The sequence below is a fragment of the Equus asinus genome, chromosome 3, assembly GCF_041296235.1.
Source record: "Equus asinus isolate D_3611 breed Donkey chromosome 3, EquAss-T2T_v2, whole genome shotgun sequence".
NCBI classification, from domain to species: Eukaryota; Metazoa; Chordata; class Mammalia; order Perissodactyla; family Equidae; genus Equus; species Equus asinus.
Window position 1 is genome coordinate 77082956 of NC_091792.1, and position 20081 is coordinate 77103036.

Here is a 20081-nt window from a genome sequence, read left to right on the forward strand (position 1 = left end):
CTGGAGGGAGACCTGGCTGAGGCCCTAAAAGCTGCATCCCACAGCTTTCCCCTTGGATAGGCAACAAGCAGGAAATGGTATTCGGAGTCAGGGACCAGAAGCCCAGGGGGATCCAGTCTAGGTCAGAGGTGAACAGGGAGCCCCTAGTGGGCCCGAGAAGGAAGAGTCCTGCCTGCCCATGGTCCATGTCCACAGGACCTTCCTCTGGCCTCGTCCTCTCTATGTGCACGTTTTGAGCTTTTGACGGTATTTTCCCCACTTAGAGCTGAAGCCATTGCGGAGACTGAATCAGAAAACAAGGTCCTAATCTGTGTGCAAGAGAAACCGGGAAAATGTTCCCTCTTCCGGCAGAGTGTCGAAAGGCAGCCACTGTCCTGGGCAGGACGTGTGCTAGGGACAGGCACGTGCTAGTTTGACAGACACGCCCAGCTTAGTGGTTGTGGCTCTGCCTGAGAAAACGCCTCCAACCGCTTAGTCCCAAGAGGTCGGAGGGGCCATCTCTGCTCCTGGACAGGGTGAACCACACTGCAATGATCCTGTCCTCGGCGGGAGGGGCACTTGGGCACGTCCTTCAGTAGCCAGGGAGGGGACTGGCACTTCTCCCTTCTCCACATAAACTGAGCCGCTCACTCTGGGAGATTTCTAAATTCGAGGAGGAATGTGAGTTTCTGGATCTGGTTTCCATGAGCGCTGCGAGCGAAAGACTCACACCTCCACTCCCAGGATTAGAAAGAAGCAACAATTTAATATAATACTCAAACGGAGCATTTACCATTGACAACAAAATATGGCCCCGCCAAATAGGGAAATAGGTGCTGGGCAAAAGGGGGGAGGGGGAAGAGGGGTTGGTGCCTTCCCTCGTGGCCAACAGGGGACCCCAAGAAACGGATCACAAAGTTCTCCTCATCAGAATCAGGGGAGGTGGCCCTGTGCACCCTGAGTATCAACGCTGTGTCCCCGCTGTAGCTCAGCTGGTCTCAGGAGGGTCATCGACCACCACCACTGGGCCCTTGGTTGGGGGTCTGGTGTCTGGAGAAAGAGAGGCATTTCCTGAGCGGCCTGCCCTGGAACCACAGTGCACACCCCATCCTGGCCCCCACTGCGCTCTGTGCTCCAGCCCTGTGCTCAGTGCTCAGTCAGCCAACAGCACCCCATCTGTCCCTGACACAGGGGCTGATATTTAGCGTCACCCACTTCACAGAGGAGGAAACCAGTCCCAGAAACGTGAGTGCAATCGCCCAGGACGGGACTGCTCAGCAGTGGAGCTGGAACCCAGGGCCAGCTGTCTGCCTCCCCAGGCCCACGCTCAGCCTGAATGTTTCCTGAGCCCATGGTTTCAGCCACTGCCGGTCTGGACACTCACTCTGGCCTGAGCGGTTCTTCTTGCCTTTGAAGAAGAGTCGAATCTTTCTGACCCAGTGGTATCGGGGCTCCAGCTGGCAGGACAGGCTGTAGCTACAGGACAGAGCGGAGCTGGGAGCTCTCAGGAGCCACACATCACATGTGCATCCTGGAGCCTGCCAGCAGCTGGGGTCGAAGGGCCCCAGGGGTCGCCATGCAGTCAGATCAGGGGCTGACCATGGAGCAACGGCCATGGGCTCTGGAGCTGGTCGGCAGAGAGAGGCTGCCCTGCCCTCCCCCAACTCCTGACCCGACTCACCTCTCCTCCTTGCTCAGGGGCTCCACGGCCTGGAACCAGGCCCCAAAGTGCTCGTCGGGCTGCACGGTGTACAGATTTGCAGCCTCCTGGAGCAGCTCGATCTCGTCCATCAGTTTGAATTGCTAGGACAGAGCAAGCACAGGATGCCCACAGGGCCTGAGTGGGGGACCCTGCAGGGCTCGTGGAGGGGGTGAGGAAGGGGGCAAGGGGCCAGTCTGGGGCCTTTGCCCACTTGGGAGCCCTCCCTCCCTGCGATTCCAGTCAGGGCTTGCCTGCTCTCACACTTGGCCCAAAATAGCTCCTCCTCCAGGAAGGAGTCTTTGATGCCAGCCCTTCCCCCACCCGCCAATGCCATAGGATCCCTAGCTCTGTATATCGAAGTGTGCAAATAAATGTTCCACCCTGGGGATTGGGCCAGAGGGGGTCCTGCCCACTGCGGGGGGGTCTCTGATTTCCAACCCCCACCCTCCCCACCGGGAGGCCGCAGCCGCTTACCTCATTCCATTTCCGACAGTTGAGCACATTGCCCTGGAAAGCAGACAGCCGCAGTCCATCAGAAACAGCCCCCTGGGGCCAGCACTAGCCCCCGTCCACACCTCTTGCAATGTTGCACTACTGCCAGTGGGCAGGCCCATCCAGAGCCCGGACTTGGACCTGGGCCAGTCTCTGGGCTCCAGAGCAGGGGGCGCAGAGCAACTGAGGCAACAGACCTTGTGACCCAACCCTCTCTGATGACACGTGGGGAGACTCAGGCCTCAGGCAGGAAGGGACAGCTCAGCCTCTGATGTGCTTCCTGACTGGGAGGGACCCGACTTCTCTTCCCTCACTGGCAGGGCCAGAGGGAGACGCTGAGTCCAGCTCAGACACCACCTCCTGCGGCCACACAGTCAGGCAGCTCTGAGCCTCATCAGCCCAGGGAACCTGGACGGTGGCTTATGCAGAGCCTGCATCACCCACTGGGGAGATGGGCCTGACACCCCAACTCCCACACGAGGCTGGAGGCCCTGCTGAGAGGACCTTTGCCAAACGCAGAGAGCTCAGGGCTCAGGACAGGACTCTCTCCTCCCCACCCTCAGGAGCCTGAGCCCCCGGACCCACCTCCGGGCTCACTCACCTCCACATAATCCTCCATCGTAGCGTCCAGCAGCTCCAGGGAATGGAAGAACGTCACCAGGGAGGGGACGACACCCTGTGCCGCCATCGGGATGGGCATGGCGATGAGCTCCCGCTCTCAGGTGCCCCCATGAACCTTCCCCTGAAACCCCTCAGCCCAGCCTCCTGCCCACCCCACGCTCCCACACAGAGCAGCCTAGGATCCTCGGGACACCCCAACACACACAATTCCCTCCCCCGCTCCCCGCCAGGAACACCAAACTCCATCAGTCAAGTCCCAGGGCTGGCTGTTGGCCCCTCCCAGGGGCAGTGGCCCCTGCCCTTCCCCACCCCAAATCTGCCCTGCTGCCAGCCCTTCCAGGCCTCCTCCTGCTCACTGCCACTGCAGGCCCGTCATGCTTGGCAGCCACAGCAGATTCGCCTGAGGAGGAAGGCCCCTCTCCTGAGGGAGGTCTCCAGCTGGGAGACCTCTCCTCTGACTCCTAGGCCCCTCCCCCACAGTCACCCTCACCTGCTGCCGCTGCCTCTCCTGGGCTCCCTGGCGGGCCCTCTCTGCAGTCTTTAACACGGAGGTCGCCTCCTGTCGGGGCCGAGGACAGGGTCAGTGCGCCCATACTCCCCTCTGCATGTCCCCCAAGGCCCCTGATCTCAGACCCTGGCCATCGGCTCCAGTCCCCTGCTGCCTCTGCTGCTCCCACCTCCAGGGTGCTCTGATTCTAGACCAGTCCCAGCTCCAGGACTCAGCCCTGTGTGACCTTGGGCCTGCCCAGGCCTCCCTGGCCCTCTTTCCTCAGCTGAAAAGTGTGAGGAGAACGTCACCTGCTTCCAGGAGTCTCCTGAGGACTCAGAGTCATCTGCGTGTCATCACTGCTCTCCCCTCACCTCTCGAGGAGGAGCCGGCACAAATCTCCTTGCGTTCCTGTCCTCCCTTGGATGGTAGCACCTCGCTGGGAGGCCTGCACCACTGATCAGTTCCCTCCACTTCCCAGAGGAGGAGACGGAGGCCCCCAGAGGGGCAGTGACTGGCTCAAGGACCCACTGGGAGAGGCTGCTCCCCGTGCCAGCTACAGGCCCTGTCCCCGCTGCCTTCACCCCAGCCCTGGCTCCAAATCTGACCAAGGCCCCGACCTCTGGACTCCAGGGGTGCGTCCAGACCCCAGCTGAACAGACAGGGAGGGGGAGGGCAGGGTGTCTTGGGGGACCTGGCCGAGTGGCCCCGGCCTGCCCCACCCTCACAGGGCTCTCTGACCCCCAGCCTGGGCCAAGCCTTGCCATAGCCTCACCTCCTAGGATCCCCTCAGGATGCTCCCCTCCCCTCTCCTTCTGGCCTCCTTCCAGATCTCCAGCCTCCAGGTTACCTGCACTAGCAGCTCCCTGCTGACGCGTTTCTCTCTCCTGACCCACTTCTTCCAGGTTCGAGAACTCTCCCTGCGGGGTGGGGAAAGAAAGAAAGCAAGCAAGCAAGAAAAACTGTGGGATGCTTGAAGGCAAATCCCATTTGTTTGAGAACCCAGCAGATCCAAACTGCCTGGGGCCTGGATGAGGGATTTCACTGGGGTGTTCTGAGCTCTAAGGTCCCCATGGGACTGCGGAGGGGCCTCTCCTCTTGTCCCTTGGGGCCTCCATTCCCAGATGTCCCAAACAGATCTCTTTGGAACAGTGTTGGTTTCAGCTGCATAGAGGCTTCTGTTGCTGCAAAGGAAACACCTGAGAATCTCCACCTGGGCTCAAGCCAGGATCTGGTCTGGAAGGAAATGAATCCCTGGGATGGAACAGCTGGCTTAAGGGCGCTGAGAGACTCAGAGACCCAGCACCCAGGTCAGTCCCTGTGCCCGGCGTTCGCTGTCTCCCAGGTGGTCTCAGCTGACTTTGGGGGACATGCCGGCCCAAATCAGGCTGCCTGGGCCACCTCACCCTCATGGTGCTTGGCTGGAGAGCAGACCACCCACTACCCACCTGGAAACTTGTCCCCAGGTGTCTTGGAGACGGGCAATGTCAGGGCTCTGCAGGGCAGAAAGGATTGTGTGGAGGGAACAGAAGTTCCCGAGGCCTCGACACTCCTGGGGAAGCGAAGAGATGGAGCCGTGAGGGGGAGCTGAAGCTCTGCTGCCTCTGGTTTCTGTCCCCTCACGGACTTCCCCTGTCCTGGAGGAGACACATGCCCAGGGAAGCCAGGGAGGGCACACCTGCCACCCGATGAGTAACACTGCCAGGCACAAGGATTTGTAGCTCAACACAAGGGAGGAAGTGAGCTTGTCCCCACTGGGACCTCAAGTCAAGGTCAACGTGGCCCTGGCATGAGGGTCAAGGGACAGTCCAGGGACTAAGACCCCAGACTTCAATCCTGAGAGCTGAGAAACAAGAGGCAATTCCCACGCATCCAGACAGAGTGTGCCAAGGCTTACCTCAGCCACCCTGATCCACAGCTCAACCACCCTGGCCCTGTCCCGCGCTGTCATGCTGGGGTCCCCAAGGCAGGTGACGAGGATGCAATTGGCCACGGTGTTGTCGTGCATCACACTGTCACGGACAGTGGGTGCCAGGTACTCTCGTTCCCTGTTGTCGCACTCGGACCAGATGGAGCCGAGGCAGTGGGCGGGCACCAACGTCTTGAACAGCTCCTGCAGAAGATTCGGAGTGTCACCCGGTCCTGCCGCACCCCAGCTCGGCGTCCACAGTCCCCCATAGGCCCAGCAGGGTGAGATCAGAACTGGAGCTCAGGAAGCAGAGCATGTGGCCTGAGGCTTGTGGGAGTCCCTGGGTTTTGTCTGTGTCCACTGAATGCACCCAGTCCAGGATGACCCCGGACACAGTACTGTGGGGAAGGGAGGGGACATTTGCTCCCAGCCCCGTCTCACTTCCTCCAAGCTCCAGAAGGCAGCCCACACATGCCCACCAGAAGGGCCATCATCCACCCATCCCAGTGCCCCTCGGGTCCCACTCCCCATTCCCATGCACATTCCCCCTGAGGCAGGGACAACCCCCGGCTTTGTTTGACTGTCTCCACTGGAGTCAATACACATCACCTTCCTGCTAAGTGCTGAGGCTGTCCGGGCCACCTGCACAGATGGGGGATCCACCCAAGGACCTGGCAGCACTTCAGTGAGTGCCCATCCCCCACCAAAGGGCCAGACTCTGCCCACCTTCCACTCTCTCCCACCTCATTCACCGGCACAGCCACCCTGTACAGCAGGTGCTCTGAGTGTCCATCTCTACTGTCCCCTGTTCTCTAGGGGACAGCGAAGGCTTGGGGAGAAAGAAAGCTGCCCAGGTCACAGTGTTGATAAGGGAGGGAGCAGGGATTTGGACCCAGATCATCGGAATCCCGAGCAGGGAATGGCAGGTGTGGGGCGGCTCATGGCACCGGGAAGGCAGGGGCCACCCGCCCCGTGAGCTCCTCTGCTCACCGCAGCCATCCTCGTCAGCTGCTCTGCCACCAGCTGGGGAGGGAAGTCCAAGATGTTCAGCTTCTCCTCCCGCAGCTGGTCCTCGGTGGTCACGGCCCGGGGGCAGCTGGGCTCTGGGGCTGCCTCTAATGGTGGCCCTTGCTCTGGTCCTGGAGTGGCCGACTCAGGGGCTGCTGGCTCCAGCTCTACCACACGTGGTGAGACTGGAGGTGCAGCTGGCTCCAGCCCGGGGGCTGGCACTGGCTCTGGCTCTGGAAGTGGCAGGAGCTTTGGAGCTGGCTCTGGAGCAGGATAAAGAGAAAGTTGCACCCACACACCTGACAGTTTCTGTGCCTTTCCAAAGATAGGAAGGGCTCTACTGCCTCTAAGGGAACGCTAGCCCATGAACCTCAACACAGACAGTCTTCCCAGACTCCAGTCCCCTCACCTTTCCGTTCGGCCTCAATGGCCTTGGGATGCTCCAGGTGGCCTGGCAGAAGGTAGGCATGGCCCTCCACGTGGGAGCCACCAAAGCTGACGTGCAGAGTGGCCAGCTGCAGGGTCCAAGAGGGAAACCGCAGGGGCTCCCTGCAATCCTGCCCTTGGCCCAGCCAAGTTCCCAGCAGGAAATAGATAGCACTGCGTGGAGGCAGATGGGCCAGAGAGTCAGTGGCCTGGCCTTTCCTTAAACACCGTCCTCCCAAGGCACTCTTGTTAGCATCTGCGCCCCTTTGCCAGACCCTCCCCCTCCAGAGGAGGGCCCCATCCCAGCCCTGAGCCCTGGCTGGCTGTCCTGGCTGTGGCAGGCCTGCTCATCCAGCAGGCTGAACACAGAGTCTGTGAGAGTCTCTTGTTCCCACCGATACTCTCCTCCCCAAGGGTCTGGACAGAGCCCACCCAAGCCCTGCATGAATGTGGGCCACTGGAATGAAGACTCCAGCAGACTTGGGAGCAGCTTGCTCACACACCTCCTACTATGGACCTGGCGGTGGTGCTCACAAGGTGTGGATGTGGAGAAAGGGAGGCAGGAGGGGCTGGGACTCTGCTGGGAGTGGGTCTCTTGGGGACAACGCAGCCCAGCCTCCCTTCCAATTCTCAAGGGGCCTGGGACCCATGCACAGCTCTCTTTGAGTCCAGTCCTGCCGGAGTGGAAGCCACCAGAACTCAGCCCTCCCATGGGGATCAAAAGATGGGTGAGATGCAGGGTTCTCCCAGGCCTGACCCGGCCACAGCCTCCATCCTCTCCCCACACCCTGTTTGCTAGAGACAGGAGGCCCTCCTTCTCGACCCAAAGACCACTCACTTTGGGAGGTGGTCCTGTCCTCCAGCATCCCGCACGCAATGGGCCAAGCTGCCTCCATGTGTCCCAAAGGGGATGAGGGCATCGCCCGGGATGGAGGGTAGATGGGACCTGTGAATGATGTCAAGTGTGACTGTCTGACTCTCAGATTAGAGGGGAGGGCCAGGGAGGCTGTCTGCTTCAGTCACTGAGTGACACTTAGTGTGTCCAGAAGTCCTGCTCAGAGTAGGTCCTTCATAGACATTGTTGAATGACCTCCAACCAGAACCACCCCGGGTGTCTGAGTGGGCCTGTGGCCCCTCTGTGGCCCTAGAGATCCCTAAGTGGCTACACCAAGGACAAGCACCAGGACCAGCTGGATGGCATCTCAAACTCCTTGACAGGGTGCTCTCCAGGTGCTTTTCCAAACTCAAAAAGCCACAAGCCAGTGAAGGGAGAGGAAGACTACTTTCCGTGGGGGACAGAGAAATAATCACCACCAGCAACCACAGCATGGCCCACCACCCTCTCTGCAGAGCCGGGCACCAGGGCAGCACCTGGAGGGCTGATCCCATTCATCCCTGGGAGAAGCCTAGCAAGTTCATCCTCTCCCACCCCACGTTTCAGAGGAGCCAACTCAGGCTCAGAGAGATGCGGTGACATTCCCAAGGCAAGACACACAGCTGGCAGTGGGCAGAGTCACCACTGTGCTGAGGAGGAGGCGGGCAGTCACCTGGGAAACAGCTGGTCCAGCACCTGGTGGGCTGTGCTGGAGCCTGAGTAGCTGCAGAGGGAGGTGATGACACTGCGGAGGACTCTGCTGGGGAAGGCTGGCAGCACAGTCTCTGAGAGCCTCTGCATCATGCCTGCCCGGAGGGCACGCATCCTGCAGGCCTCAGTGACAGACAGAGTGGACTCATCTTCACTCTGGGTGGGACGAGGAGGGACACAGAGTCAGGGTCACCACTGCCAACCACCAGCGTTATCAGGGTCTGCAGCTGACCCAGGAACTCCTAGCCCCTCCCAGACGTGTGCGACAGGAGAGACAGGGGTCCCAACTCAGCAAAGTTCTGGGCTCTCAAAGCACAATCTGACTTTGGTCCTGCGAAGGATTCCACATTGATCTCCCTCAAGGCCATTTGCTCGCTGAGGGACAACAGACCTCCGTCTGTGCAGAGCACCAGCCCAGTGAATCCTCAACAGACACCCCTCTCTAGAGAGGAGAACAGAGGCTTAGGCATGCCAAGTGGCTTCTCTAGGTCCTGTGGCTCAGAACTGAGAACCGCCCAAAGTGAGGGCTGAGGGACATCCCCTGTAACTGCCTGAGGCTTCATCAGACCCTGACCTGGAGGGAAATGTTATGTGGCCACCTCACCCCTCCCAGGTCTGGAAACAGTGTACAGGGCAGTGACACGTTCTGAGAATCCCTTTGACTTTCAAACACGCTGATGGTTATTTCTTTTACATTAAAGGGAGTTTGGAGACCCTTGTTATCGAGGTTTCATTTTCCAAAAAAGGCAAAATTCAAAGATACTCAGGGCCTATTGGGAAGTGACAACGACATCAACGTTTTCTCTAATCTTCCTAGGAAAATGCAAAGAGTGCCCTCCTACCCTCCTATGCAGCTGGTGGGGAGGAGCGGAAGTCCAGATTCCTTTGGGAATGGGACTGTGGGACACTCATGGGGGACAGCCCTGTTAGGGTCCCAGGAGAACGGCAGTTTGAGGTTGGATTCTGGGCCGGCCCTGGTCATCTCAGGGGCCTGGGTGGGAAGACCCCTCCGTGCCCACTCTCACCTCAGAGCAGCCCTGGTTATTGATGGTGGCGCGGTGCAGCTGGTCCCTGTCCAGGGAGATGGAGTACCCGAAGCCATCCGTCAGCTCTTCCACCACCTCCTGCGTGCAGCTCTGCAAAGACAGTGCCCGAGAGCCGGGCCGGGAGGTCTGAGGGGCCTGCCTCGACTTGGCCACAGGAGGAAACCCCAGCACAGATCAGGTACCGAGCAGCATCTGCATAGACCTCTAGCCAGGGAGGGAATGAGATGACACCTGGATGGCTCGGGACTAACCTATGGGTAGAGGAGCTTGGTTCCCAGCACCCACTCTCCCATCCTGCTAGCCACCACCTAGGCTGGGGACACGACACACTGCCAGGCTTCCAACACCGAGCAAATGGCTCCTGCCCAGGGTGGGTCCCCGCTCAGCACCGCCGTCCATCTCTCACTCCCCTCCGACACACAAGGAGGCTCAAATTGTTGTGCGGGTGGCATCCAGTTGTGGCCTAACCCGGTTGGCTTTCCCTGTGTTACCTGAGTGCTCCTCCTGCCAGTTGGACAGAGGCGGTGCAGGTGAGGGCCAAGCCAGTGTCTATAGTGACTGAAAAGGCTCTTTTTCTTGGCTTTCCTGAAGCCAGAGCCTCCACAACTCGGGAGACAGCAGGAGAACATCCTCTTGTCTTCAGTGTCGCCACTCAAGTGGGCTCAATAGGATGCTATGTCTAGAATGTGGGCGCCTGGAGACCAGTGTGCTAAGTTCTGTTGGGGTCTGTCTCCAAGGAAGTGAGGTCACTTCCTCAAGGTTCCCTTACCTGGGCGCCTTCTTCAATCACACCCACCGAAAACCTCTCTGGGATCTTGGCTGCTCACCCTCCTTGCCCATGTCACCTCCAGAACTGTACACAAATAGCCAGCACAGATCCCAACACAGGACCTTGAGATGGAACCAGGGTTCCAGCTTGAGGACATGCAGCTGAGTTCCGACCTCTTTTTTTCCTACAAGCTCTGTGTCCTGGAAATGCCAATGGGCCTCCCAGGGCCTCCTCAATCACCCAACCTGCACAATGGGGACGAGGCCAGAAATATCTCCCTCGGGACGTCCTCAGGTGTAGAAGAGACAATAGCAACAACACCTGTGGTCTGGTTTGCATGTGTCTGATGCACACACTTAGAGATGAAAGAATGACAAGAAGGGGTGGGATGTAGTGTGGAGTACCCCTCAAAACAGGACTGGGTTCCAGCTCTGTGACCTTGAGAAAGTCACTGCCCCTCTGGGCCTCATTTCCAGGTCTGCACCTTTAAGAGGTGGAAATTAGGGGAAATTCAGATACTTCCATTCACTGGCATGAAACCTTGCAAGGTCTCCTGTTTGACTTAGAATCAGACCCAAGTGCCTCGTGTCGGCCTATGTAGTGGGCAGCCTCCACTATGGCTCCTGGTGCTCACTGTCTTCTGCTGTGCACGTCCTTGTGGAACCACAAGTGGTCAGGAGCTGCCTTCTGAATAGAATGCAGCCAAGGTGATGGGATGGCCTGCAACCCAGGGTTAAGAACAAAAAGCCTGGCCCTTCCTTCTTACTCATTGGCTTTAGTCCCCTCCGTCTTTCCCTCCTTCTGTTTCCATCTCTCTCTCTCTCTGCATCTTATATCTCTGGAACTGGGGGAGCAAGTGTGCATGCTTTCAGTTGTCCTATGAAGATGTTCCATAGGAGAGAAGGGAGGGAATGATTGGCCAACAGACAGGCAGGAACTCAGACTTTCAGTCCAAACAAACCCCGTCAACATGCATGTGAGTGAACTTGGGAGCAAACCCTCCACAAGTCGAGCCGCAATATAGCCGCAGCCCCTGCTTCACAGAGACCTTGAGGCGGAGGCACCCAGCTAAGATGTGCCCCATTCCTGGCACACAGAATTTGTGAGATGTTAAGGATTTGTATTTTCTAGGTGCAATGTCTTAGAGCAGTGTCATCAGAGAGCGACGGGAAAAGCACAGTCTGCCAGTTCCTGCCCTCTGGCCCTGCCTGTCCCCATCTACCCTCCTCTCTCTTCTCAGGCTCCTTCCAGCTACACTGCCCTCTTTCGGACATTGGTCAGACCCACTTCTTCCTGTGAGCCTCTGCGCCAGCGGTGCCTTCTCCCTGACACTCAAACTGTTCCCAGACACAAGCAGGCGTGCCTCTCATCTGGCACCCTGCTGACAGCAAATGTCACCCCTATGATGCCTTTCAGAGCCTCCCAGGCACAGGCTCCACTGTCACAGGTCTCCCACCTGCAAGGGCATCTCATGATGTCCTCCTTCTTGGTCTCATCTGGATAAAGTGAGTCCATGAAGGAGGGCTTTCTGCTTGGCGGACGAGGAGGCAGCTTCTTCTGGTTTCCTCAGGATCATGACTGTCTCTTCTGGGCTGAATGTTTCCCCTCCCAAGTCCATCGTGAAAGGAAATTCTCATTCCCTTGCTTTCAAGGGTCTGGTTTCCCCAAGAACACAGGGAGACTGGCCTCTCCCTGGAATGCGGCACCAGCCCCTACACCCAAAGCCAGAAAATTAGCACCCAGCTTGAAACACCACCAGATCCTGAAGTCAATTCCTGCTGAGGTCCCCCATCCATTTTGTAACCCCATAGTATCTCCTGATCTCACCTTTCCCCTAAGACACAGCTCCCAGCCTGCCCTTGGCTTCTTACAGGAACAGTGGGATTTCCCAGAAGCACTCCCAGCCTGGGCAAGAAATGTTTTGAAATGTTCTCTATGTATTTTCCAGGACATGGGATATGGGGAGAAGTCATTTTGGCTGTGTATGTGCAACAGTTTTGATGCGAATAGCATCTTTTTCAGACAGAGATCAAAGAGTGGGGCTACCGGGTGTAACAAGAAAATGGATACACTGAGCCAACGTCTTCATGGTGTGAAGTCATAGGGAGCAAAGAACATGGTTAAGAGCAGAGAATATGGAGCCACAACTTATGTTCAAATTCCACCTCAATCACTTCCTAGATATTGGTAGAGGGCAAAGTACTTACCTCATTGGTGCCTCAGTTTCTTCATCTGTTGTTGGCAAGAAGGATAAGCGTACCTAATTTGTGAGGATATGGAGACTGCTAAAGGAGTTAATGTTTCAAAACACTTGCAACATCCAGCACATTGCATGCCCTGTACGCATACATTACAAATGAAATGTAAATGTTCTTCTGACGCTGTCTGTTTGCTCCAGACGGGAGACTAGGGGCTGGAAGGATGTAGACAGCACTCCCTGAGACAGGATGAATCGATGAATGAACAACCCTGTTGAAGGCATTACCAATGGCAAATCCGCCTCCCTATGGACATTCCCAAGGACAATCACACCCAAGCATCCCTCCTCCGTCCTGCATCGTCTTCTGGGATTCTATCCAGGAATCACGGGGGCTTCTTGAACCCTGGGACCCACACCCACCACAGGTTCTCTTCTGTCTGACAGCAAACCCCAGGCCTTGTCCTAATGGCTGCAGCCCACAGGCTCTGAACTCAGATCCTTTTCTTCACTTGAGGGAGACGTGTCATTCCCAGAGCTGGGCACACAGAGTGTCAGCCTTGGAGGAAATGCCTCCCTGGCCAGTGGCAGGTGGAAGAGCGCCGTGACGGAGTAGGATTTGGGGAGAGTCCTCCAGGTGTGGTCAGAAGGGGCCCAGCCAGGGCATTTGTCAGCAAGGTCTGGTTGGTGGACCTTGGTGGCAAAAGAGTGGTGGGGACAGCATGTTTTAGAGTTCCTGGCATGAGACAATCCACAGGATGGTCATGAAGTCAGAATCAGCCTAATGAGGTCCAGCTCAATCCACTGTCATCTGTTCCCTGACTGGCTCACTAATCCAGGAGTGATTTACAAGGGCGATATTCGTGTTCTACCATCTTTTCGTTGATTGGCAGGAGCTAGTATTCTTTACGAAACTTGTGTACTTTTACATAGGAAAGGATAGGTGAGTTCTGTAACAACCCTTCTTGCAAAGTTCTCGCTAACGTATTGAGTCTCTAACAGAATCCACCGCTGGGAACTTCACCAAAGATCCTGACCTTTACTCTCTGGTTTTAGATCTTCCTGGTTGGTAAATTTTCTTGACTCCTGGCTCCTTTCCTGAGGTTCGTCCACTTAGAGCAATGTAGGACTGCAAGCTCTTGCCACTTGAGAAGTAGTGGTTCAACTCTATGATGATGTTGGTCTTGCTTTCTAAGTGTGTGTGTGTGCATGTATGTGTGTATGAGACTGTTGTCTGCATCTTGCCACGTGGGTCAGATTGACTCCTTTCCTTGGAAAAGTTGTCCCTAACCACTTTCTCTGGGCTTTATTTTCACGTCTTGAACAGTGCTGTCCAACAGTAGAATTTCACACTCTATCTAATGAAATTTAAACTTTTTTTAAATACTGACATTTAAAAAACTAAAAATAAACAAGTGAAACTAATTTTTAATGGTATATGTAAACCCATTATAACCAAGATATTACCATTTGTCCAGGCAATCTATATAAAAATTAATAGTGAGACAGTTCACTTTTTTTTTTATTGGGATCAACAAATCCATTTACATAGTCTCCATTTGTAAGTTGAAAGTTTTTACATATACGGTTTCTGTGTCCCCCACGCAGAACCTGGGCTGACGTGTTAGAGAGGAAATAAAGCAGAACAGGCATAAGTAACGATCACTGTCAATCCAGCTCAGCACGAGCACTCACCACTGACAAAAAGGCTGTCCCTGAGCAGGGAGTAGAGGCCTCTCGGGGTGACAGGGTGGATCAGCTGGTTCAGCACCCAGGAATGCTGCTCTCTGTCACATGGGGTCTCTGTCACACTCTCCATCATGAGCCATGGGGTCAGGGTGGTAGGTGCAGACAGCTTTCATGCTGGAGGCTGCCCCTTCCTCCACAGGCCCGGGGAGAGAGGAATGTGGGGACTCTAGAGAGATGTCCTGAATCCTCTGATAATGGGGGCTAGAGGGAGGGAGGAGCAAATTGGCAGTCAGTGGGAAGAGTGAAAACTGGGGTGGTCACCGAAAGTGTTCATGACTCTCAAATGCTCAGAAAAGGGACTTCCCTGAGGGAGATCAGTCTACAGCCCAAGACAAGGGGCCCAGGCTGCTCTTCTTGAACAAGGATCCAAGCTGGGGAGGAGGCAGGAGGACGACGAGCAGGAGAGACAGCAGGTGGAGAGTGGCTGGCTGGGACTCATCCAGCCAGGAGCTGCTGACACCAGGGTCTCATTAGGGGCTGCAGGCCTCTCTCAGTGGAGTTCAATGTGGCTGAGCTCTTGCTCATGTCTGTCAAATACTGGATGTTGGAGAGGGTGGAACTGAGTGTGAGGGCCTTCAGGTCGTGTCCCTTGGCTGCAAGAAGAGAGGGAGAGAGATGGCCATCACTGAGAGCTGAGCTGAGACCAAATCAGAGTCCTGAACTCAGTATCATCTGTTGCCTTTGCTCCCAGTGGAACCACCACCCAATGCTGTGCTCATCCAAGTCGAAGCCAGCATATCTCTCAGCTCCTCCTCCCTCACCTGCCAGTAACACCAACTGCACCTACAGATTGCTCCTCAATGCGTTCCTTCTGTTCATTCACGTCCCAGGTAGGTCTTACCTTTTCTCACCGGAACCAACACCCTAACATGCTCACTGGATGCATTGTCTAAAGGATGTTCTCTGCCTTGAACATTAGAAGCATTTTTCTGAAGTGAAGATCTCACTAGAACACTCCTGCTCTAGCATCACCCATGGCTCCCTAAGGCCTTCAGGGTTAAGTTCAAGCTTCTTGACCTGGCACTCAAAGCCCTTGCACATCTGGCTCCTGCTGACTCTTCAGCCTTATTGATCCATTCACTCTGAGTTAGGCTTTGTGCTTCAGGCAAACCAAATTCCTGTCAATTCTCCCATACACTATGCTGTTTTTGCCTACAGGGCCATTGCTCATGCAATTTCCTCTGCCAGGAACACGCTCCACACCCTATTTCCCTATATAACTCCTACTCCTTCTTAAAGACCCCAATTGGGCAAAACTTCCTCCAGAGAGCCCTTCTCACCCAAAGGTTGCCAGGTGCTTCTCCTCAAAACATCCCACCTTGTATTAGAATTTTCTGTGACTTTCACAAGACCAGGGGTTCTCTGAGGGCTGCATCAGATTGAAATATTGGTATAATCCTTGTGATCAGCATGCTTGCCCTCAAAGCAGAATTGCACACCTCGGCTTCCCAGCTGCCCAGTAATAATTGGGCAGTGGAGTTGTGGGGCTGGAGAGCTCCTCTGGGGAAGGAAGAGGGGCCCCCCCTAGGGCTGTGGTGGCTTCTGGTTGCTCAAGCAATGAGGAAGTAGGCAGGAACATGCTGCCCGGCTCAGGAGCTGTGGAAAGGGCTGTCGTCCGGGAGAGACAGAGACCCCACACAGTGGGTGAAGCCCCACAGGCTCATCTGCACTCCAGCAGTGGCTGTCCCAGGACAACCATTCACAGGTGAGCCATAAATGTGAGTGACAGAAGGAGGGATTGTGTGAGTAGAGGGATGTTCGAGCCTGTGAGTGAGATGAACCCAAGAGAGACAGTGTGCTTGAAGAAGAGAGAGACGCGACAAAGAGATAGGTAGAGGCACAGACAGAGGGGACACCTGGATGGACAGAGGAAGAGCGGACAAATGGAGGGTCACAGGGAAAGCAGGAAGAACAAAGACAAGGAAGAGAAGTTGAGACATGGGAGGAAAGAGGATGGAAGGAGAGAAGGAGAAACAGGCGAACAGGCAGGAGGACAGTTGGACAGATTGATACCTGGACAGATGCTCGGGTGGATAGATGGAAGGAAGGAAGGAAAGAATGGAGGGAGGGAGGGGGGAATGAAGGATAGAAGGAAGAGAGGAAGGAAGGAGTCTGAGAGGAGGGAGAACTGGGAAAATCACCTGCCCACGTTCAGAGGGTGCTTTAAAGGGAGGGTAAGGCTGAGAATACAGGACCCCTAACTCCCAGGCTTGTGTCCACCTGTCCCAATGCTGCCTGTTATTACTCGTAGAGATGAGCATATGGATGTAAACGAAACCTTGAGCCCTACCCTCACAATACACAAAACTCAATTCCTGGACACTTTGACCTAAAGGGGAAAGGTAAAATAATGAAACTTCTAGAAGACAACATAAGAAAACATCCTCGGGACCACAGGGTAGAAAAAACTTCTCAAAGAAGACACACACACACAGACACACTCTCCATAAAAGAAATATCGGTAAACTGGGATTCATTAAAATTTAGGCTTTCGGTTCATCATAAGACACATTACAAGAGGGAATTGGCAAGTCACAGGATGCGAAGAGATTGTCCCAGTTCCAATATTCAACAAAGGATTCACATGCAGAATACAGAAAATCTTCAGCATATTTATTAGATAAAATGCAGTGAAAGAGATACATATTAATGCTGGTTATTTTAATGAGCCACATTTATTTTACAAGGACAGTGAACAAAGCAATCTGAAAAGCAGGGGGTGAAAAATGAACAGTAGATAAACAGAATCCCAGGAGGGTTTGGAAAACGCAATAGAAGCCCCTTACATAACAGTTCATTGGCCTTAGAAAAGGAAGGTACTACTGGATTGTGTTAGGAAGTCAGATTGAAATATCTAGTGCCTTCAGTGGAAAAATAAGATAGGAAAAAATAACTATGATAGTTATTTGATTTTCCTCCAAATGACTTTATCCCTTAGAGAGCAAGGCACTTTCCTTTTCAATCATCAACACATCAAAGTTTAATTTCCCTCCATTTAGCCTTTTTCGTGGCCATAGGTTAGAAGCAGCAAAGGGGCTCAGCAGGCTGAACCAGTCTGCAGACATACTCTGTCCTGTTCCACACTGGCTCACACACGTGCAAAGTGGGCGCTTCTCACAGGGGAAAAGCCTGCAGGGCTGAGGGGCAGCCACCCCTTGGACCCTGTTTGTTAGTACCATTGGAAATTTCTCCTGAGTCCCTACTCAAAAAGGAAGTGGGTGGGGGGTAGAATAAGAAGGCCATATATTTGAAGGAAATAGGAGAAAATATTTCATTGTGAGAGTAATAAATGTTGCTTTTCAGAAGTCATGTGTATGTTGAAAGTCTATGTCTTAAGGTACCACAATGAAACAACGTACACCTCATCTTCTCCCTCTTTTATCTGAGCATAAGGTTAAAATCCATGAAATTCCTAAGATTAAAAAAACACACAAAAATCACAAGGAAAGTTTTGGAGGTCATGGATGTGTTCAGCACTTGGTTGTGGGGATGATATGACGGGTGTATGCATATGTCCAAACTAATCAATACACATATAGAAAACGTGTGCATTTTTTGTCTATTACTCATACCTCAACAGAGCTAAAAATTCAAATAAATTCCTAAGTTTACTTTTTGAGGGTGTATAAAAGTCAAAATTTCTAATAAAATTCAGATTGTTAATTTCTGAACATAAATAGCATTCCTGCTTTGATGGGTGACCCCACAACTCTCAAAAAAATCAAGAGCAGTTGCTACTGTCAATCTCAGTGGAAGTTATTTTCAACACCTCACCCCCTTCTTTACACCTCATTATTTAAAAACCAAGGAAATAGTCTTCAGCTTTTAAAATGAAGGAGTAAATGAGTCAGCTTGACATTATACTTTATTCAAGATTTAATGTTAAGTAAAGGAAATAACTGAGCATGAGCAGAATCCCTTCCATAACTCATCTTTTCTCCTATGCTGATAATAAAAATGACACTCTACTTAAACGTAGTTTGCATGATATATTCTCAAGTAAATATACTTAACTGCTGGACATTTGATTTCATTTTTTTCTTTTTTTAATCAATAATTTACACAAAAAAATCAATTTAGGAGATAAAACGCATTGCTATTTAGAATTACTTCCTGATTGTAAATTACTAGAAGTGTAAACATGAAGTCAACGCTAAGGACTTTTGAAGTCCTTTAATTCATTTGCCAAATTTCTTTTTTAGAAAATAATGTTAATATAGGACTTTAAGTTTGAGAAACCTGTTTCATGACACCCTAATCTGTTGAAGGATAATTTTGAGATTCTTATTCAATTTCTTCATATTCATCTATAAAACTTATTTGGCGTCTTTCATCTTTTTAACATTTTCATCTTTTTAACTTTCAAAGGTTTAACTTTCCAAGAGACGATTTTTTAATGACGAGCTAACTGATGAATTTGTGCACCGACTGTTTTTTTGAGACTGAATATACAAATGGACAAAGGCCAGATCATATATGACAGTATAACTCTGACCCCCAACGTGGGAAGCAAACATCCCAAGAAGCCAAGTCACAGCCCCTGCAGCATTCAGCACAGAACAGTCAGCACTTGGTCAGTAACTGCCAGTTTCCAAAACTCTCGTTCTGCTTTCAACACAGGACCGCCAGAGAAAGCCACGTATGCTCCCTAAACCATCGCATAGGATGCCTGCCTTCTACTTAGTGACCTCCAGCTTCCCCACGTCAACAACTTCCAATCAGGCCACCCCTCCCCCACTCCCCTGACCTCTGCCACCCTCTCCCCTCCCTTTCCCTTCTCTCCTCTTCTTGTGCATGCAACAATCCTCTCCTGTCGCATTACAGTCTCTGCAATATTTTTAACGTGTGATAGAACAGTTCCTCCCTCAGAGTTCTTCCTGGTCCATATTTTCCTAGCTTAGCTTATGCGTTTATTTTTTCCATGTAGGATCATTTATCTAACTCAACAGAAAAGCTCGTTAAAATTTTTATTGGCATTATATTCAATTTATAAAGTAATGGGACTGACCATTTAATGAAACTTCCTAACTTAGAACATAGACTGACTTTCCATTTGCCAACTATTTTTAATTGAAATTTATAGTGAGATCGTTGTAGATTCCACACTGCTGTAAGGAATAACTCCAAAAGTTCCAGTGTACACTTTACCCAGTTCCTTACAATGATAACATTCTGCAAAACTATAGGACGATACCACAGCCAGCTTGTTGGCATTGATACAATCCACTATCTTATTCAGATTTCTTCAGTTTTACTTGTACTAATTTGTTCCTGTGTATTTAGTTCTGTACAATTTTATCAGAAGTGCAAGTTTGTGTATCCATCACAGCTAAAATAATGACTAGTTTTTCACCACAAGGTATTCTTGTATTGCCTATTAAAAAATAAATGGATGTTACTTTTTAGAGCAGTTTTACGTTTACAGCAAAATTTAATGAAATATACAGTGTTCTCATATAGTCCCTGCCCCCACATATGCATAACCTTTCTGTTGTCAATATCTCTCGTCAGAGTAGTATACTTCTCACAATTGATGAACATACATAGGCACACCATTATCACTCAAAGTCCATAATTTACATTAAGGTTCACTCTTGGTGTCAGAGATCACTAGGGTATAACTCTGTGGCCCATTTCTGGATTCTCTACTCTGTTCCATTGATTTATGTAGCTGTCCTACAATGAAAATGACGATGCTGTGATTACACTATCTACAAGGCAATACTAAATATTGTTAAAGTGTTTACTGCCACATTATTCTTCCTGTCACGATTGTTTTAGCTACTCCCAGCTATGTGCCTTTCTATATAAATTTTAGAAAAAGGTGTCTCTGTCTACAAACTGTGGTGGAATTTTTATTAGAATAATATTAGACCTATAGATCAATTTGGGGATAATTGAGACCTGTACTCTTTATTCTATCCAGTAGCATGGTGAGGACTGCAGAATTCTCAGCACATAACAACTCCTTCCAAACCCCCACACCAGGAGGAGACTCAACCAAACTCTGGCGTGGCTTCTAGCAGCATAAGGCTGTGTAACCGGAATGACTCCAGCCCACCATTAAAATGCCTTCCTGAGAGCTCAAAGCTGACAGAAAAATTTGCTATT

The 20081-nt window shown here is 52.5% G+C and overlaps 1 protein-coding gene across 1 annotated transcript; it reads right to left on the minus strand.

Annotated features, from left to right (window-relative positions):
* Positions 1-727: 727 nt before the first annotated feature.
* Positions 728-3551, minus strand: LOC139044972 (ral guanine nucleotide dissociation stimulator-like). Its single transcript, XM_070506569.1, has 6 exons — positions 3285-3551; positions 2775-2849; positions 2156-2188; positions 1661-1782; positions 1364-1455; positions 728-1029 (listed from the first exon to the last, which is right to left on the minus strand). The coding sequence occupies exons 2-6, from the start codon at positions 2790-2792 to the stop codon at positions 968-970; spliced, it is 327 nt and encodes a 108-aa protein (XP_070362670.1). The 5' UTR covers positions 2793-2849; positions 3285-3551; the 3' UTR covers positions 728-967.
* Between the last annotated feature and the right edge of the window lie 16530 nt (positions 3552-20081).